General features: G+C 23.1%; 8 protein-coding genes across 8 annotated transcripts; 3 read left to right on the top strand and 5 right to left on the bottom strand. All coding sequences in view use genetic code 6, as the record gives it.

The window, feature by feature from the left end:
- Window positions 1–760: 760 nt before the first annotated feature.
- On the bottom strand, window positions 761–1,938 carry TTHERM_00149280 (zinc-binding dehydrogenase family oxidoreductase; the record flags this gene model as incomplete). The annotated part of the gene is made up of 2 exons (XM_001021563.3): window positions 761–1,305; window positions 1,410–1,938. 2 exons carry the CDS (start codon window positions 1,936–1,938, stop codon window positions 761–763), a joined length of 1,074 nt encoding a protein of 357 aa, XP_001021563.2.
- An 896-nt stretch (window positions 1,939–2,834) lies between these two features.
- TTHERM_000149279 (hypothetical protein) lies at window positions 2,835–3,037 on the top strand (the record flags this gene model as incomplete). The annotated part of the gene is made up of 2 exons (XM_012798965.1): window positions 2,835–2,883; window positions 2,928–3,037. 2 exons carry the CDS (start codon window positions 2,835–2,837, stop codon window positions 3,035–3,037), a joined length of 159 nt encoding a protein of 52 aa, XP_012654419.1.
- A 685-nt stretch (window positions 3,038–3,722) lies between these two features.
- On the top strand, window positions 3,723–4,902 carry TTHERM_00149260 (hypothetical protein; the record flags this gene model as incomplete). Its single annotated transcript, XM_001021561.3, has 4 exons — window positions 3,723–3,949; window positions 4,169–4,240; window positions 4,621–4,731; window positions 4,785–4,902. The coding sequence occupies 4 exons, from the start codon at window positions 3,723–3,725 to the stop codon at window positions 4,900–4,902; spliced, it is 528 nt and encodes a 175-aa protein (XP_001021561.3).
- A 504-nt stretch (window positions 4,903–5,406) lies between these two features.
- TTHERM_000149259 (hypothetical protein) lies at window positions 5,407–5,945 on the bottom strand (the record flags this gene model as incomplete). Its single annotated transcript, XM_012798964.1, has 3 exons — window positions 5,407–5,591; window positions 5,648–5,758; window positions 5,822–5,945. The coding sequence occupies 3 exons, from the start codon at window positions 5,943–5,945 to the stop codon at window positions 5,407–5,409; spliced, it is 420 nt and encodes a 139-aa protein (XP_012654418.1).
- Window positions 5,946–6,233: 288 nt separating this feature from the next.
- TTHERM_00149250 (transmembrane protein, putative) lies at window positions 6,234–11,006 on the bottom strand (the record flags this gene model as incomplete). Its single annotated transcript, XM_001021560.2, has 4 exons — window positions 10,601–11,006; window positions 9,276–10,442; window positions 8,858–9,146; window positions 6,234–8,793 (listed from the first exon to the last, which is right to left on the bottom strand). The coding sequence occupies exons 1-4, from the start codon at window positions 10,884–10,886 to the stop codon at window positions 6,234–6,236; spliced, it is 4,302 nt and encodes a 1,433-aa protein (XP_001021560.2). The 5' UTR covers window positions 10,887–11,006.
- Window positions 11,007–12,994: 1,988 nt separating this feature from the next.
- Window positions 12,995–13,849, bottom strand: TTHERM_00149240 (transmembrane protein, putative; the record flags this gene model as incomplete). The annotated part of the gene is made up of 1 exon (XM_001021559.2): window positions 12,995–13,849. One exon carries the CDS (start codon window positions 13,847–13,849, stop codon window positions 12,995–12,997), a length of 855 nt encoding a protein of 284 aa, XP_001021559.2.
- A 749-nt stretch (window positions 13,850–14,598) lies between these two features.
- Window positions 14,599–17,389, bottom strand: TTHERM_00149230 (intraflagellar transporter-like protein, putative; the record flags this gene model as incomplete). The annotated part of the gene is made up of 9 exons (XM_001021558.3): window positions 14,599–14,826; window positions 14,876–15,037; window positions 15,098–15,208; window positions 15,263–15,658; window positions 15,707–15,958; window positions 16,468–16,702; window positions 16,859–17,106; window positions 17,248–17,293; window positions 17,355–17,389. The coding sequence occupies 9 exons, from the start codon at window positions 17,387–17,389 to the stop codon at window positions 14,599–14,601; spliced, it is 1,713 nt and encodes a 570-aa protein (XP_001021558.2).
- Window positions 17,390–18,162: 773 nt separating this feature from the next.
- TTHERM_00149220 (EF hand protein) lies at window positions 18,163–21,055 on the top strand. Its single transcript, XM_001021557.2, has 6 exons — window positions 18,163–18,314; window positions 18,473–18,732; window positions 18,841–19,172; window positions 19,309–20,012; window positions 20,070–20,215; window positions 20,267–21,055. Exons 1-6 carry the CDS (start codon window positions 18,246–18,248, stop codon window positions 20,907–20,909), a joined length of 2,154 nt encoding a protein of 717 aa, XP_001021557.2. The 5' UTR covers window positions 18,163–18,245; the 3' UTR covers window positions 20,910–21,055.
- The last annotated feature ends 72 nt before the right edge of the window (window positions 21,056–21,127 follow it).

Below are 21,127 nucleotides of genomic sequence, written 5' to 3'. Positions count from 1 at the left end.
CAATAGCCCCCTTTTACTTTTAAATACTATTGTGTATAATTAATTGCATCTATACAATTTTCGTTAATCAACCAATATCATATTCATAAATAAATATATAAATAACTATATAATATTATCTATAATAGATAAAATAGTATAAAATCTATTTATTATCTAACTTACTCATTTTTATTAAAATAGTTTCCTATGTATTTTAAAATTATATTTTTTTAAATGAAAAATCTCAACAAATTAATTGTCCTAATAAAAATAAAAAAAATATATTAGAATAACTCTAGAAGATATTGATTTTGTTATTTGATGTCTATGTAATTTATTTGGCTTATTTTCAATGAATTTTATTTGTCTCTTTAAATAGCACCCTTTTACTTTGAAATACTATTGTGTATAATTGCATCTATACAATTTTTGTTAATTAACTAATATCATATTTATAAATAAATAACTTTATAATATTATCTATAACAGATAAAATAGCATAAAATCTATTACCTAACTTACACATTTTTATTTATAGTTTCCTTCGTTTTTTAAAATTATATTTTTTTAAATGAAAAATCTCAACTACAAATTATCCTATTAAAGTAAAAAAAATATATAGAATAACTCTAGAAGATATTGATTGATTTAAAATTGAAATTATCTTTTTAAAGTATTAATTAACATTTAAACAAATATTTTGTTTTACTGAAATATTTTAAATTTTATTAAAAAACTTTATTTAATTTATATTTAAAAATTTTAATATCTGCATGCTTCAAAGCTTGGGTACAGTGCTTGTTGATGAGCTGATGCTAGAGGCAGCTTAAAGCTTAATCATTACTTTTCCTACATTTTATCCTAAGAAGCAGTATTGCATAGCTTGAGGAACAGATTCTACACCATTAAAATAAACTTCAATAGATTTCATTGCTCCAGAATTTACATGTTGAAGCATTTCAGGAACTACTTTATCTGCAATAGGTCCTATTTCTGATGCTAAAACACCTTTGATAAATATTCTCCTACTAATTGTTACTTAATAATTGGATATTCCTTTTCTATTTTTATGGTCTGAGTAATTGCTTGTAGCACCACATAAGGAAATTCTTCCATGCAAATTCATTATTTTCAGGACATCATCAAGCATTTCATCACCAACGTTATCAAAGTAGACATCGACTCCTTTGGGACAAGCTTTTTTTAACTTCTAAAAGAATGTTGAATTAGTATCTTTGTAATCAATTGTTTCATCTGCTCCTAATTATTCTTTTAAAAATCTACACTTTTTTTCTCCACCAGCAATAGCCACAACTCTTGCACCTAATATATTGTAATAAATAAGTTTATATGATGCCATATCTCAATTTTTTTATTCTTAACTGCAATAATAAATGTTAGTATGTAAATAATTTTTATTTGTTTACCTGCTAATTTTGCCAATTGTACACACACTATTCCGGTAGCTCCTGCAGCACTTGATACGACAACAGTTTCTCCCTTTTTAGTTTTTCCATCCACTACTATACCTTGATAGGCAACAAACCAATTATTTAAAAGTGGAAGATAAAAAGCCAATTTATCTAATGGTGTTTTATGTGGAATTTTGAAGCAAAACATTTATCTCTACTCATCCATTAAGCAGTAATCTTAAATCCCAGAATTTGTAACACATTTATCACCCACTCTCCAAGAATCGTTTTTAGTTTGTACTACTTCGCCTACACCATAACTATGCATAACTTAGCCTGGTTTAAGAGTAGGTAGATAAGTTGGTGCTCCTGTCATCCAAACTCTCATAATTGGATCAATAGAGAGAAAATATACTTTAATCAAAAACTATCCATCTTTTAATTCTGGAACTTCTGACTTCTTAATTTCAAAAATATTCACATTTTAAGGGAAGTCACTGCCTGGCTTTTGCTTAAGAATTAGCTATGTGTTATTGAAACTCATGTTTATTATTATAATGCTGAGTTTTTTATTACGTTTTTACTATTTTAATAATGTTTAATTATCTTGAATAATTAATTGGTTTTGATGAATCAGATATGTTAGTTTTAAATTAGATAAAGTGTTGATTTCTAATTAGATATACGAAAGAAATCACTTCTTACATCATTTCTCTTTTCTTAAAACACTTAATATTCTTACTTTAAAAAGAATCTTTTTGAGATAATAGAATCTTTTTATTAATGAGGAGCAGTTAATGACATCAATTGCAAATCTAATACATAATTTAAAATAATCATGTTAAAACTTATAGAATATTATTTCAAATTTTATAACAAAAACATAAAACAATCTAAGATCTTTAAAATCTAGAATTCAATTTATAAAAAGAAATCATAAAGCATAAAAATTAATCAACAATAAAAATTCAAAAATGAGCATTAATTAAAGTTACTCTAAACTTTAAAGAATGAAATCAACTAATTCATTAAAATCTTTGAAATTAACATAATTATTTTTATTTTATAAATTAATAATTAAACTTTTTAATAAAATGAATTTAAAGAAACTTGAATTAATCCTAATAAATATAAAAATAAATAATTTTTTAACTATTTAAACTTATTATTTAAAAAGATTTCTATTATATTTTTATTTAAAAATTAAATTTGCTAAATTAATTAAGTATTAAAAATCTTATTTTTAATCTCAAAAAAAATTATTTGATTAATTTAAAAATAAACAGTAAATAAATAAATAATTATTTAATTAAAAAATAAATTGTAAATTAATAATTGATTAATTAAAAAAATTAATTAATTTATCACTTTTTGGAATGAAAAAAATAAATTAGAATGAAATTTATTTAAATTAAGATTTCCAATTTTTATTTGTCTTGAATGTATTAATTGCCTAAGTTATATATTGGCTTATATTAATTTCATGCCTGTAAGCTTAAATTTTAGTTTATTTTTTAAAATATTTTAATAAAGATAAATAGGAGGGTATAGAAGGTTTAGATTAGACAATTCATTACATTCTATAAAATGGAGAAAGGCTGAAGAAGCTTTAGAAAAGAAAAAAATGTTAGAAATTAAAGTGAGTCAAAGAAAAATGTTTAGGAGTAAAGATTATAAAGATCTTAAAACCAAGGAGAAAGCATGGAGAGCACAATTTTCGGCTTTGTGGGATCAAGATTAATAAAAAAATGAATGTTTTGTTTTAGATTGGGAATAAAAAATGAAATGTAAGTTTGAAGCTAAATACCTTTCTTGTTTATGGGAAAAGTATTCTCTTTAGAATTATCATGAAATAGATTAGAAACATACAAAAAGAAACTTAGGACTGAGGTTTTGTAAGATATACATAAAATAATTTAGTCCATAGTAACCGTAAAATAATGAGCATATTTGAATAATTTTAAAATAATTTATAAATTAACCTATCTTTAATTTTAATTTTTTATGTGAATTAAGAGTAATTACTGTTATTCATGCATGTATGCATGAAAATAATTAATATGATGCCTTAAATGAATAAGACAGACAACCTTGCATGAAATATTTATTTCCATCAGTATTGTATTAATTATGTATTTTTATATTGAAAAAGTATGGAATGAATGATACTATCAAAAAATTCAAAGGGAATAATAAAGAAAGAAAAATTAAATTAAGAAAAATAAAATAAAAATATATCTCTTAAATGATTCTGAATATAAGAATAATTCATTAATAGATACTTAAAAGATAGGAAATCAAAAGAGAATCAATCACTTTAGAAAAGAAATGCAATTCTTTAGACCAGATTTTATAGCTACTTAAGTCTTGAGAAGAGCTGATATGGCTCATTCTCCTTTCCACAAGGCCATTCATGACCTCGAAGATAAGCGCTCCAAGTTATTCCCTGATCGTAGAAGAATTCCTGGACGTAAGGCTAAGCTTTTACTTGCTGCTTCACTCCTTCTCTAAATGTGGGGTGTTGGCAAAATTATTGAAATTAAGAAATTCATGAAGTAAATTGCTTTGATCTTATAAATAATATGATAATAAATAGATTTTAGTTTATTTTAAAGCTAAAAGATTTGAGCATGAAATATTTTTTTTCAAAATTATGAATTAATTCAATAAATTTCATTTTTTATCAATCAATAAATGCTTGATATTGAATCTAATTATTTTTTAAATATAAAATTAATTGCAAAATCTGATTATTATTTTGTAAAAAACCATAGGCGTAGAGATATAGAATTAAAGGGATTATAAAGAAAGGCTGCTCCTTTTATGTAATCTATGAATGATGTTAGGTATTGCTTTGAATATTAATATATTATTGTTGCAAATATGATTAAAAAGTTATTAAGTGAATTTTGGTTAGCAAAATACAAAAAAAAGATTATCAATTAAATGAATGGGAAGATTATTTAGTTAGTTTATAAACAATAAAGCAAAAAATTGAGGGATATAATTTGATGAAAATTCTTGTTTATTAGAAGAAATGAAGGAAATCCATTCAAAGATATTACTATTTTAAATGTTTTATGAGAAAGATATCAACCAATCATTTAAAATTAACTATGAAATTTTATAAAATTGAGATATAAAAAACTATTTTAACATTTAATTTAGAAATAATAATGAAATTTTAATAATGATGTTATATTTTACTTTCAAAATAATAATTTAGACACTTAGCTTTAAGAGAAAGAAACGATATGCTCTATAACGAACTTTTATCTGTTCACGGAGAAGAATATGCTTAAAAAATGCAAAAGAGATTCCATCAAACCGATATTTGGTAAAATTATGATTACTTTTTTGTTTCAAGTTTAATATTTTTTTAAATAAAAGGGCTCCTTTTAGACACAGATATGCTTATATGTACAACAGTTCAAATAAAAATGTTAAAGATTACAAATAAGTTACTTTATCAAGATATATTAATGGTTTCGATAAGTTCAATGTTTGAAATAATTACTTAATTTATTTTTCAGAAACTATGAAAAAAATCAAAGGTGCCTAAAAAAAATTGAGGACTAACTTTATAACTATGAAAGCAACTTTGTATAATGTAAAAAATTGCTCATATTAACTAACCCATTATACAGCTTAATATTTATCTTGTATTAACATGTTATCCTTATTTTTGCATCGTTTTAATATTTCTAATAGATGGTAAATAGAAATAATACCTTAACAAAGTATAAAATATTTATTTTTCGTATTTGGTATGTTTATTTTAAAATATAAAATACATCTTTTTAATATTTATTTAAAAGATGGTAAATTATTGAACTTTAGTTAACTTGTGAAAAATTTTAATATTCTAAATATTTAGTTTTTATCATTTAATAGATTATGTAATCATTCAATAGCACAGATATTAAAATGATTAATACTCTCACAAAAAAGAAAGAAAAACTACATCAATAAAATATTTTTTGTTTAAGATTTAAAAATATTAACTGATCGCTCAAATTTTATTATTTTTTTTATACAAAATATATCTTTATTCTATTTTATCAACCCTTGTTTATATATTCATCAAGCTTTTATTCAAGGTTTCCAATCTCTTTTTATGAAGTGATATCTTCTCAATGTATTCATTAATTTCTTTATCTCTATCCAAATCACCTGACTCTTATAATCTAACTAATTCTTTTTATTGCAAATGTAAAATAGTATTTATTTTTTTCTAAAATTTTATGCTTTACTGTTATTGATATCATCTAAGACTTCTTTCAGCTTATCTTGTGATGAAAAAATATCATCTGTGAACATCAAGTTGAAATTTAGCATTCCTTCAAAAATTGGTTTTATCTACTCTATGAATTATATAGTTTTATCAAATTTAGGTGTGAATCAAACTAAACGAAAAATAAACTTACCTTCCATTTTAACACTTTTCAAAATGCTTTAACTACTTTAAGTAATTTTTGTTGGCTATATTTGCTATTTTTTAAAAGGCTATTTTGTAATTTATATCTTATTTATTAAATAAATATCTTTCATTCAAAAATCACACATACGCATCAGTATTATTAAATAAATAAAGATAAAAAAATGTATTAAATAACGAAATTGCGTTTTAAAATCTCCAGAGTAAAAATAGTACTTTAAATTGATGAAAACATTTTATTTTGAAAATTTATAAACTAAAACAAATATATTTGGAAAATTTTAATATTTTATTATAAATAATTTTAATATAAAAAATCAAATCTTTTTTATTATATATTGAAAAAAGTTCCCTCAGTATATCAATTAACTCTCAAGAAATATGATTTTTATCAGAGCATTTCATTTCTTTTCTTAATACTCCTATTAATTTATATTAAATTACTCACTAGGACTATTCACTTAATGAAATAATTGTTATTAATTTATTTGAGAATCAGAATTTTTATCTGATTTATGTAGTAGAATCAAATCTTCATTTAACTGGCTTCTTCCAATGCTGTCAGAATCAGAACTAAATGGTTATTTATTACTGTTATCGCTATCTTCAGGATTACCACTATTTGTCTCTAGATTTGGTAATAATTAAAGGCTTTGCACATTTTAAATGTTTGTAAAATATTATTAAGAGTGCCTTTCTTATTAATGAAGCAAAGGATTATTAAACCTTATATCATTTTCAAGTTAAGTATTGAATTCTTAGCTTACAAGCTAAAGTTATCCATAATTTTAATCAGTCGCAAAGCCTCCGGTGAAATAATCTGCATCAACTCTTAGCGTATTAAAGTTTTATCCTGTTTATTATCTATTTCTATGCCTATTTGCACTTTGAATATATCTACTACTATAATCGAACATCCCTACATTTTGTTGGTCTATATTAGTATTTAAAGTGTTTTCATTTACTTATGTAGCCCTTCTTCTACTGATTGTATCAGTAACTAGTAAAGAACTTCCATTATTGAAATTTTACATTTCAATTTAGTGATTTTAAAAGATTCCTTGCTGCTAACGTATTTCTCTAAATTAGTTGGCTAATTATGAGTCTATAAGAAATTATTCATTATCATTTTCCTTTTAAATTTAGTCTTAATCAGTCACACTTAAGTTAATTTCGTTTTGTTCTTGTTCTAATTATTATTATTTAATCCTATTCTCATTTTAAATTTGTTCTTCTAAAAGAACTAAATATTTTTTTTTTGTAAATATTTAAGCTATAGATAAACCCATAAAAGATATCAAAACTATTAAGAGAAGTGAAAAGGAAGCCCAGGAGTATGAGTTTATGAGAGTTTCTTTGCTTGGATAAAGTATAAAATCAGCAGAGTTATTTGAAACAAGCCAGCTTTATACACACTGTAATACAACTACTATAAAATAAATAACATTATCTATTATATTTTTCAAAGATTCCAAAGTATCTTGATAAGGTCTAAAAAGACTGAAAATTATGAAAACAAATTAAACTATGGCCAAACTAACATACTGGCTCGTAGAATTATCTATAGGTCCAATAATTGAAGCAGAAACACTAAAGTAATTTAAGACATAAATCCAAAAGTAAAACTTGCATCCTTTCTACATAGGTATATATTCCATGTGGAGGCACTCAAAAATTCCATTTAAGCATACTGAATCGTGGAGTATAAGTTTTTCATGCCATTTTTTATAGTTTGGCAATATAACAGGCTCTTTTTAACTACTTTCACTGTCAGTTTGAGAACTAACACTATTACTTCTATGTGCTTGTCCGTTACTCTAGTGTTATTCACTGGAACTGGCACTTTCTTAATTTTAATGCTAACCTGCTAGAACATCATTAAAGTCAGAATTTTCATTATTTTAGTGTTCTTATTCAATCAATGGGGATGAATATCTATTAACTCTTCTATCTCTTTTTTAAAGTATTTTATCAACTTTAATTGCTTATTCCTTATCTTTCAATAGATCATCTTTTTATTTTGGTTTAAGGATAAGCCAGCTCCTAAGTAGCAAATATACAAAAAATATATAAATTAAAATAAAATAGCAAATAAAATTGTCAGCACGAGCTTACTATTGCTCTTAAGGAGGTCCTGCTAAATGTAAAATACATCCAAAACAAAAGATATTTATTGCATAATCATTGAAATGCCAATAAATATTTTGTATATAGTAGTTTAGTTTAGATATAAAGTCTGTATGTTTTATTGTATCATGGTTATCATTTTCATTTTAATTTCTCGAACTTACAATCGGCTGCTCGATACGCATTGAATTATCATTAGGATTGCTAAAAACTGATACACTTTCAAGCCTATTTTCAACTTTAGTTCTACACTTTACTATTAATGTCATGATGAGAGTAATAATAAACAGAATAATTGCTACAAATAGCACTCCACCACAAGAGTTTAAAATTTCAGAAGAAACTTATTCTAATTTTATCTTAACTCTATCTTAAGCTTTAGGAAGTGTTGGAATAGATCCAAAAGGATTTATATAATAAAAAACATTAGTGATTCCATTAAAAAAGCTAAGCGCATTTAATAAAATATAATTAGATTGCACAAAATCAGTATCTATCAATTTTAAATAAAATATTTTCAATAAAAATTGCTGCATGCGAAATACTCTAGAAAAGGTATATCTATTTGAATAAATATTGGCTAAAAAGTCAACAATAATCATAACCAGAACACAGTATTAAATTGCTTATTCACTCTAAAAATTGAAACTAGAATTGAACTTTTAAGTTGGTATGTATTTTTTATATACACAGGAGCCTACACTTGTTGAACCTTTATCGTAAAAAAGATTAAACTTATTATTGCATTAAGTGCATTTAGTTTATTCGGGTCCTTAGCAATAATCACAGAATTCTGTGCATGCATAGCATTTAGTAAAATCTCCTTCTTAAACCCTTGAAAAAATAATTTTAAATTTTACAATGAAAATTTTAAATTAAAATTAATTAATTATATTACGGATAAAACCCTATTTTGCATTTGCATAGCTGTGTTTATGGATCTAAAGTTTAATTTTCACCACAAGTCTAGCAAGTTGTAGCTGCATTACAAGTTTGACATAATTTATTGCATTGGATGCAATCATCACCTTATTTAAAATAGTTACTTTGGCATATACACTCACCATTTTAATTAACAGCTCTTCCTTTTCCGCAAGTTTAACAATTCGAGCTTCCATATCCGTTGCAAGTCAAGCAATCTTTGTAGCATGGTTAGCATATTGAATTGAAGTTGTCGTCAAAATATTCTATTAAATATAATTTGTTATTTAATAAAATTATATAAAAAATAGGTAAAATTTATTGAAAAAGTTAGAAATGTAAATTTTAATTTTATCCAATTATGAGCAATATTTCAAAATAAAAAATTTATATACTAGAAGAACAAACGCATGTCCCTGATTATTATCCAGGTAGAAGTTCTCTTGTATTAATACATTAAGTACATTAGTTTGGTGAAGGACCATTACAGCTTGCACATGTGCTAAAGCATTTAGAACATTTACTATTGATATCTAGAAAATAACTTGCATTACAATCGCAAGAATTTGTATTTTTATTAGGATCAGCATCAGAAATAATACATGAAATACATGTTTTTGAATCTAGGGAACATACAGCACAATATTTATTAGAGCAAGTCAAAAATTATGATATATCTTGTTATACTAATTACTGCTATCCATAATTTACCATTACCTGATTTAATATTCCAGAATAAAGCCCGTTAGATAAAAAATTTCCACCACTTATAACAGTGAACCCCATTAATGGTGTTTAAAATATTTAGATTTACTATACTAATCCCTTTTAATCATCAAAAATTGAGAAATTAGTTCCGTCATATTGGACTACATATTAGTATATTTTGGATGGATCAATATTTTATATTTATACTTATAGTTTTTTTTAGCTAAAGATACCATTTTCAAATTAGTATGTAGTAAATAATACAGTGTTTTATTAAATATATATACAAATGACACAGTATCCTAGGTTTCTCTCATCATTAAGAGATGGATCCATAGTCATTCTAAAAATTTACTTTTGAGTAAGAAAATTGCCAGTAATTTATAATCCAAGTTTTATTGAGTACTAAAATATAATTTAATCATTCATTGGACCGCTTGGTCGTAATTATTTTTAGCTGCTTTCAAATGTCTTAATTTTTTAGTTTCCTAAACTTTACATGTATGAAATTTGATTAGAAAATCCTTAATTTGTAAAATCTGTTGTAGATGGAGGCGATGCTATTACATTTGGAAGAGTAATAACACTGTCATCAAAGAAATAATATCCATTTAAAGGTAAAACACTTAGTTCGAATTCTAATCCCATTTAAAAATAAAACTATTAAATGCTACTTATATCTGATATATTTATAGTTGTAGTTTTTTGACCGCTTATTACAGCTATTGATGTTTTAGATAAGGTAATCGAGATTTTTAACCAATCTTAATAATAATATTTAGGGCTTTGGTATAATCCCTTTAATTCTAGAGTAAATACTTGAGCAAAAGATTCAATCAGCATTTGCTGAGTGCCTAATTAAAAAATAAAAATATTAATACACTAACTAATTTATGCATATAGTAAAAATCTTCTTTATTAAATATGTAAATTAAAAGATGCATTTTTTTTAATGTTAGTGATATTGGATGAAGTATTTATATAATTAACTAATAGAAGAAGCTATTATTACTTGTGTTGACTGAAATTAAAAGAATCTTAGAAGCTAATTCATTCGCAGTATTTAAATATGGAGTGCTAGAAATTCGTGCTATTTCCATTTTATTTGTAAGCGTGTTTCCTACTTATGGTAAAATCCAAACATAAAATTATATAGAAGCAGAACCTGACTTTAAATCAAATTAAGTTGAGTATGTGGAATATCCATTTGTCCATTATGATTTAATAATTCTTTGTTCAGAGGAATTGCTTATGAAAATGAAGATTAATGAAAGGAAAATAATGCTAGAGCAATTCATTTAAACTAATAGAATACACTCTTGCCTATTGCTTAAATGCTATTGTGATTAATGCTTAAAAGCTAGGCTATTATCTACTTCTTTATGTGATCTTCTTCTTTAATGTAGATAATTTACTTGAAATTGTTAAATTGGTTTTTTATAGTTCTAATTATTAATTAGCGAGATTTCTTTATTATTTCTTTTTAAAATTAACTTTCAGATGAGTTTGTGTATCCATAACTCTTTTTATTCATGCAAAACTGTATAGATGAGTAAAATAGCTTTATTTCTTTGGAGGATTAAAATGAAATTATATGTGTGTCATATAAGAGATAAAAATTCACCATTAATTTTTTGCAAATTTATCGCTTACTTTAATATAAATCCCTAAACACAAAAATATATTTTAAATCATAAAGGAAAATCATTTGAGGAAAAAGTGCAATTTTATTTTAAATTTGTGCATTTTAAAGCTTTATTCTTACAAATGTAAAATATTTTTTTCAGTGTCTATACATTAAAAATAAATAACATTTACTTTCTCGTATAAATTTATATAAAAAAGAGGTTTGCAAAAGTCAAATCACAAAATAACTTGACTTAGCCCTAAAGTTTTTTATCTGAACTGATAAAAGAAATCATGAACGAATTAATTTATATAGGTATGAATAAATAAATAATATACATATCCAATTAAAAATATTTTGATAAAAAAAAGAATTTGATGTAAAAACTTAATTAATTTATTAATAATAATTAATTTAGTTGTAAAAACTTCTTTTGAACATTTAAAAAAAAAAAAAATCAAAATAGAACTAATTAACTTTATTAATTATCTAATTAAGATAGTTATGATTTTAATTACATGAAAACTTTCTGACCATTTATTTGTTTATTTATTTATTAATTTTTTACTCAAACCACAATATCTTTCAAGTACACTAAAGTTTTGAATGATGCTCCGATAAAGTGATACATGATAAAGAATACAATGCCTTAGCAAATAGGTACACATTAGTCACGATATGAGTAAGATTAAACATGCTTCTTCATATTTACCATTACAAATGAAAATATTATTGGTAAAAGAACATTATTTTCTATCCAAGGTAGCATTGAGAAGAAGCTAAAAAAAGTATAGGTTGCAGAAAAAAAAAATATCAAAAGATAGATAATGTTCCTCTCTTAGTTAAACAACTATCTGTAAACTTGTACATCTTGTTTAGTATATTGTTGTTCCTTTAGGTATTACAGATCTTTAGTCATTTAAGAGAATTTTTTTAGCACCATAATCATAAATAAAGCTAATATTCCAATATAAATTCCATATACTGCTACTTCAAATAATAGACCAAACAGAGAGACTCCCCCAAGTAGAGCAGTAAACACAGAACCAATAATCTAAATAATCATTTTATTTTAATTTTTACTTTCTTTAGCAAAATAGTAGAAAAATGTAAATAATCGTAAATTGTATTTTTCTTCTTTTTTTTTTAGTAAATTAATATTGTAATCCAATATCTGTAAAGTAAAATCATAATATTATCTGAATATATCAGAGATATTGTAATTTATTTGAGTGTTTGCTTGTCTATTGCTATAAAAACCAAACAAACAAACAAATATACAAATACACATAAACAAGTACCACATCATTAACTAAATACCAATCAAAATCATTATTAAAAAAGAAAAAAATATATTTTCAAACATATATCCTTCAATCATACACTCATTCATTCATAATCTTAGAATATAAAGGTAAAAAAAATTAGCTAATTGAAGTAAATAATTTCATTGAAATAACAATAAACATAAAGCAGCTAAAAATAAAATTAAAGCCTTTTGAAACTATATCAATCATACTGAAAAAATATGAAATCATATTATAATATTTAAATTAAATGAATAATCAAATAATATTTTGTTGTTTTTTCTATTCTATTTAATTTTTTTGTTGGTTTATGTGAATTTAATTTAGTTTTTGAGAAAATTTATTTTAGATTGATGTTTTATCTAATTGGCTAAAGTTTATATTTACTTATTTATTAATATTTATATCATTATTTTTTGAGAATACCTTTTTAATAAATATTTTAATATAATAGACTAAACTATAAATAATATCATAGCACGAATGTTGCTGAACCTTCTTTTTCAGGTTTTTCCATATCTGTGATATTCACGCTATTGGTATTTTCATACATGGTTTATATTTTTTTTGAACTTATAACATCAGAGTTTTGAGTCTAGTCTATATTTTTGTTGAGCTCAATAATTAATTTATCCATAGTTTCATGAACTTCGAGTCTCTTTTTTTGTTATTTGTAATAAATCAAAACTACTATGTAGAAAACAAAAAAGGCACTAGCAACATAAAATGAAGGTCCAAAGGAGAACTAACCATTTTGTTGGTTAGTTGCAAGAAACATAATTATAAATAAATAGAGAAGAATAGGTAAAGAAAGAGAAACCAGAATTAAAGGATGAAGGAAATATGCCTTCAAGCATATTCTATTTCTTTTTCCTCTTAAGATATAAATCAGACGGATAATTTCTAATATATGAAGAATCAACCCAATAACAACAAAAGAAAAAGCTGCTATCCCAATATTTTTTAGTACTTTAAAGCTTTTTGTACAATCTGTATAATCAATTTTATAGTAATTACTACAAAAGTTTTTATAAACTTCATCATAGTTTTCATGCACAAAGGTGATTTATCCTTTATATTTTATGTAGAGAAAATTAACCCACATAAACTATGAGTAGTATTCTATTTTAAACCACTGGTAAAATAAACAAGCGAAGCTAAAGCCAGATAAATCTATAAAGTTAAAGATAAGTAATGTTATGAAATTATTTCTTATAATTTGATATTTATTCATGCGATCTATTTTTGTCTTTTTCCATTCTGGACTCTCCTCTAAGACGGTTATATTACTCGTCTAATTAACTTACTTCTCAAAAGTTTTCTGCATTTTAGCAAAGCTAAAGTTCTTTTTTATCTTTCAATCGAAAGCTTCTCTTGAGAATTATTTTTAAATTTCTATTATAGACTATATTTATTTTTTGAAAACTTAATTAAATATTAAATATCACTAAATTAATTATTTTTTTGTGTAATATAAGTAATTCAATTTATATTTCAACTATTTATTCTAAAGTATTTTTCGAATAAAAAAATCTAATTTTTTGATATAAATGTAATATCATTTAGGGATACAAATATATTATTATGATTTCTTTGCATTAAAGATGTTTTTTAATTTTTAATTTTAAAAGCAATTTTATAGTAATGTGTAAATCATCATATAATCAATTAATCTTAAACTCATAATTTTGGTATGTATTAAATATAAATTTAAAATATTTTATTTAAGGATTTTACATAAAAATGCTATAAAGAAAGATAATTAATTTTTCATTTTGAATTAAGTCTTTAGTGTTAAATATATCAAATATTTACTTAAAAAATAATCAGCATCTAATAGTTAAATAATAGAAATCCTTTAGTTTTAGATTAATCTCCATATAAAATAATAGACAAACAAGATGTAAATATGATAAAATTAAATTGAAATTAATCTAAAGTTAAAGATTTTAAAAAAAAATAAATTAATACAAATATCTATTTAGTTTAGTTATAAGTGCATACATAGAATATATCTTTAGACCTTTTGAAGTTAATTATGAATAGAAATTAAAGATAAATATTAATTAAAAACAATCAATTTTTTAATATTGCTCTGTTAATATCATCAACTAATTTTTTGCATTCTTCTTTGATATTTTCGTAGTCCATATCTTTAGTTTTGGTAATAATGAAATTTCTAAGATTATTTACTTGATTCTCACAATTTGAGAACTTTTTCTCTGCCTCAGTATAACTAGGATAAGATTCATGCATATTAAGCTTCTTTTCTTTCAAGTTGTAGTCATATGTAACGTTTTTAAGCTTTTTATTTACAAGAATTTTAATAAAAAAACAAAAATAAAAAAATTACTTGTTCTGAAATTTAATTTTTAAATCCATTTAATTCTTCTCTATCTTTAAGAAGTCTCTTTTCTTTTTATTCAAATTCTCTCTTGAATTGATCTATTCTATTATATTTGGTATCAATATCAGTATTCCATTACTCTAAAAGCTTAACTTGCTTTTCTTTTTTCTTTATTTTAATTATAAATATTTAAATATTTCATTTGAAAAATAAGCTAATTTGAATTACTTAGGCTAATTTTTCTTCAAGAGTTTCTAATTATTTCAGACTTTCTTTGAGGGTTTCAACTTGTTTTTCAATCATAACAAGAGTGTTTTCTGAATTTTCTTTCATTCCTTCCTAAGTTAATTTAATAAATTTTCCATTTTTTATTCATTATTTTTTAATTTTTACTTAAAACTTAAAGTTTCCAATTATTTAAGTATAATCAGCTTAACTGGGTAGGTTACCAGTTAATGAAAGAATTTTAGATGAATTTTCAAGTAGAGTAATAATATTTTATTCAATAGAATTGATTTGCTCAATTTCTCTTTCTCTAAATTGTTAGTAATTCTAAATAAAATCATTCATTTCTTTGTCCTTTTAGTAAATAATTTCATATTTCTATTTCTAAGCTTCTCTTTCGGCTCCTCCATTTAATTCAGCATTGATTTCTCTAATTCTCTTTTCGTAATTGTCAATGTTTTTCTAAATTTCTTTGGTTCTCTTTTCAGTTTGAGCTAGTAAAGCATTATCTTCTGCAACTCTAGCCTTTAACTTATCTCTGGCTTCAGGGAAACTTAAATTAGCCTTGTAAAAAAGTGTGAATAAAAAATAAATAATTTTTTATTTATTTACTTCATTGAGTTAAAGCTCTAAATCTTCTCTTTTTCTTTCGAGCTCTATAATTTATTCCTTAAGATATTTACCCTTCAATTTTTAAGAATCAATATTTAATCTAGATTCAGTTTATTAGAGCTTTATATTGATTTCTTCTAACTCATTTCTTTAAAGATTAATATCATTATTTAATTATCTGTTTTCTTAGAGCAGATTTTCATATTCTTATCTTTGTTCTGGATCTAATTCGGTGATCTTTTATTCTGCTTACTTTTAATAATTTTTAAATTTTATTTAGAATAAATTAAATTTAATTTAATATTTTGAAAGCTGTTTTTTATTGTATTAGGATACTTTAATTTATTTATAATATTAGTGATGAATCAATTTTTATTATCATGTTCTTAAATTATTAATTAATTGTATAGGCTCTTTATTATTTGCAACTTGCATTTTAAATTTTTAGTATTTGAATATATCTGGCATAGTCTGATAAAATTTTTGAATTTTTCTATATAAACTATAATAGTAAATCATATGAAGGAAAATTCAAATATTTTATCTCTTTAATCTGACTACAATTTCATATTTTTAAATAAAATATTTTTTCTAAAATGCAAAAATGAGAAATTATTTCTTTAATATGAAAATATTTTAAAGTGGAACAATAAAATTTTTAAAATTTCATGGTTTTATATTTTAAATGTAGTAGGAATGAGTGATATTTCATACTTCTTTCAAAAAATTAGTTAAAAAAGTCATTTAAATTAAATAAAAACCTGATTAATTTCATGGATTCTCATTTCTAATTTTTAAATTTCCTCTTCTTGTCTCTTACGCTCCAAGAAAATCTCATCTAATTAATCAGCCTTACGTTAGTTTTGTAATTTAATATGCTAATACATGTTATGTATTTCTTCTGGACGAGTTTTGCTTCTTTGCTTATCAGAAGCAAGATTATAATCAGCAAGTTAACCTTCTAAATTTCTAACTTCCTTGATCAAATCATCAAATCTATGAATAATTTTAATATTTTATCAAATTTAAATAGATCTAATCAATTCATTTAATTATATGAATATATTCTTAACATTTGAATAGCTTATTTTCTTAATCATTATCTACGAGCTTCATTTTTAAAAAATTTAAAAGAAATAATGTATGTATTACCTTTTTTGCAAACTGTTATAAGTAGTGTTATCTTGCTAAATTTATTCAATTTTATCCTTGAAGACTTTAATTTCATTTTGGATTTCTGATATTTTATTTCTCAATAGAGTCATAAAGTAGCCCCTGTCTTAGATTGCTCTACCTTGTGTTTAGGGTTTTGTGCTAATACCCATCATACCACCTTTGGTGACAGGTCTATCAACAATTTTTAAGTTGGCAGCTTAGCCAGCATTGAAGCCGAATTCACCCTTTTTAAAGTTAATTATTTTAAGCAAATTAATAACCCAAAATTTATGATTTTTATATTTTGAAATGATAATCAAGAGGTAATTGAATCATTTTTAAAATATATCATATCAATAATCATGCTAATAAAATTAAATATATACTCTCATAGCTGTACCAGGTTTCATAGCAGTACCTAATGGTCTCATACTAATTTTAAAATAAATATTTTATAAATAACTATCCTTTTTACTATCTAATTTCAAATCACCCTGTTTTTTATGCTGTTGGTATTCTTGGATCCATTTTATAATTTTCTATTATTGCTAATTTATGATGATTTCTTTAATTAATGATTCTTTCTGAATTTAATTTGCAATCAATTTATTTATAAGTTTCTTTTTTTTTACTTTTTGAAATTTATTTCAAATAAATATCAAAAATTTAAAATGGAAAATTAAAAAAGTATTTATTCTTCTAACTATACTCATTAACTAAAATAAATATTTTTAATAATAACATATGTATGTTTAATCATTTCTACTCTCTAAAAAGCTTAAATAATAGAAAAATCTACTGAATATTTCATAAATAATTAAATTAAAATAAATCTTAAAAAATTATTTTAAAAATGATAAAAAATTTTTGAAAAAAAAAGTTAATCAAGCAATTTTAAGTAAAATCTTAAAAAATTATTTATGTAGAGTTTTATGAAAATTTAATTTTGAGTTTATTGTTTTAATTAATATATTGACAATAAAAATACCGAAATCATTAAAGCTAATCATATCTTTAAATTTAATTTCTTTTTTTATAATAAATTGTGTTTTTGCATAAAAAAATATATTATGTAAAAGCAAATTATTTTCATTTTAATTGATGTGATTAAATAAATGGTATTTGAATATTTAAATCTTTCTTGAAAAACTATAAAAATGTATGTAATAATTTTTCATATCTTAAATTAAATTATTTTGTGATAAAAGTTAATATTTGATAGATATATTATTGAGATAATTAGATTAAATTATTATATGGTAATTATTAGATTATTAAAACAAAAAGTATTTATAATAAGTAATTAATTGGTTATTTTTATCAAACTTTTAATTAAATTAGTAAATTTATAGATTAATCTGTTTATTTGATTGATTGCATAACTATGTCAAATCAAGAATAGAATAAAATTTTGAGCAATTCAAGAAGCCCGTCTTTGAAAGATATAAATGCAGTAATTATTTAGTTACGAATGATTATAATTTTTTATGAGTAACTTAATGATGAAATAGAAATTCTGCTTTTTATTTTATTATCCTTAACTGCATTTATTTTATAAAATAAAAACTACATAGTTCATATATATTTAATATGTTTTTATATAAAAAATAGCTGAAGGAAGATTATTAACTCTAATACTTAATCAAAAGTTCAAAAGCAAAGCTAAAAAAATAAATTTTAATTGAGAATAATGGGGATGATTACTTAACATATGATTAATTTATATAAGCAGCAAGGAAAGTTTAGTTTCGCTTCGCATTAGCAAAACATATTATTAAGCTAAAAAATTTTTTTATGGATCACAATAATAGAATTCCAGTTTAAGAGCTTATTGATAGACTTGTCCTTGTAGAGTAAAACAAAGATAATATGTAATATTTTTAATGTGATAAATTAGCTCTTTAATTTATTTTATATCTTAATTATTTGCTTTTACTTAAAAGCAAAATAATGAAGCTTTATTTTAATCTATTTTTTAGAATTATAAACTTCAATTTAGCATATGGTTTTGGATAAAATGAAATCACTAAAAGAGAAGCTGAGTTAATAGACAAATAATCTAGCTCTCCTCCTTCCATGATAAAAAATAAATCAAATATTATAACTCATTCACCATCTGGCAATTTATTAGTTCATGGAAACTTGAGTAAGAGCCCTTCAAAGAATATGCTACTTATCTAGCAAAGAGAATAATACTCTGGTGATAAGCTTCCTTTATAAGGATCCATAAATTAAAACAGATCTAAATTTATTAGTGGAGGAGGAGGTGTAAAGAGAATAATTGCAAAAACAGGTAACAATACTCCAGAAGGTAAAAATTAAAATATTTAATAGTTTATTCTTCACTAATAATAAAAATTTATCAATTAAATCCTAAAAGTAACTAAATTAATATTGAGACTCAAACTTTATTAATCAGATTTTAATTAATTTTATTTTATATTTAGAAAAAATATTTAATGCATGTGTTGAAAAAGAGATATCATTTGGATTGCTAACCGAACTCGAAAAAAAAGGAGTTGATATGAGGTGCATTTAGTAATTAATTGGAGAGCATATGAAGTTAGATACAAAAGCAACAGGATTTGTAGATTAATAAATGCTAGAAAAAGAAATATTAACCAAACAATTTTGGAACACTAGGTAAAAGTAAGAGTTAATAAAAATAATTGATGATGCTTCAGTAAAGGGACTTGTCTCATTTGTAAAAATAAACCACTTTGCTTTGGCCTTTTCCAAGCTTCCATAAGCATACAAATAGATGAATTTAATGTAAAACCATAGAAAATAGAAAAGCTTCTAAAAATTTAGATCAGAATTTACAGCAATCTAATAATATCTAAATATTATCAGATAATCAATAAGAAAAGGGTAATTTTAATCTCACACAAGTGCTTTTATATTTTTCGACAGTAACTGTGATTCATATATTACATTTGAGGAATTTCTTTAAGGTTGTTAAATTTTAACTATTGATTTAACAGATGATTAAATCTATGAAGCTTTTGATTTTTTGGATAAAGAAAAAAAAGGATATTTATGTGAAGAGGAATTTAAAAATTTTTACTATAATCTTCATGAATTTTAGTTAAATGTACCAATTATAGTGCCTGTAAAATCAAAATAGAATTCTCCAATCAATAATAAAAATGTACATCATTTCAATAACATTTGTAATATTAATTGTATTTGTAAATCAAAAAAATAGTAATACAAAGCCTATGTGAGGCATAGAGCACCTTCGTTAAATGGAAATTAATTAATGTAAGTTGAACCTGAATATGATTTAAATCCTGTTCAGTCAGTAAGAAGAGCTTCTCTGACCTCAAAGTATCACTATAACTTCTCCAATAAGTAAACTCATTTATAAAATAAAATATTTATTTCTGACAATTTTACTTTCAGAAAAAGCTCAGAAGATAGATAAAGTTTTTTTAGAAGTGATAGTCTTGAAGAATTTTAAAAGAATAGGCAGAAATAAGAATAAGATCAAATTGTGAATAAATATAGACAGAAAATAAATAACATATTGAACCAATCTAAAAAATTAAGAAGTGTAAGCGCAAATAAGACTGCAATTATGAGATAATAATATATCACAAAAATATATCAATAAGGAAACTAAGATTAATTATACAACTAATATAACCTAAAACCGTAAAGAAGAATACATACAGACTAAGACGAATTTTAATACTATGAAAATGAAAACGATTATAATAACTAATAAGTGCAATATTAGAATACTGAAAAGGTAAAAAACTCAGTAAAATTTAGTCCTCATCTACATAGTCAAACTTAGCCCTATTAATTAAATGATGAAAGTGAAATCAATGCTAATTTTGAAAATATTACTGTTCCAGCAAAACTGAACAATAGTTTAGGAATAACCAAGCCATCTTTAAATTAATCACAAATCCATAAGCAAGATTTAAAATAAAAATATTCAAACTAGTCATAATATGATTCAAATGAGTTTTTAGATCAAGTTGATTCAATGAGAGAAATCATAAATTCTAATAAGTAACATAAAACAATAAATTTTTGAATATAATAAATTATACTAAAGGGTAGTGTGTGTTTAATAAAACTAATATAAAAATAATAAATTTGATAAACCTATATAAATATTATGTTAACTAAGTATTTATTTATTAATTCTTGTGCAAAATAAAATATAAAATAAAAACAGGTTCTTTTGAAAATCTCATTTTAAAACACTTTTTTTACAGCATTAAAAAATTTTTATTTCCAAAGCTGATTTCA

This window comes from Tetrahymena thermophila, assembly GCF_000189635.1.
Source record: "Tetrahymena thermophila SB210 genomic scaffold scf_8254545, whole genome shotgun sequence".
Taxonomy (NCBI): domain Eukaryota; phylum Ciliophora; class Oligohymenophorea; order Hymenostomatida; family Tetrahymenidae; genus Tetrahymena; species Tetrahymena thermophila.
Note: the sequence above shows the minus strand (reverse complement) of the source record. Positions and strands in the feature narration are given on the sequence as shown.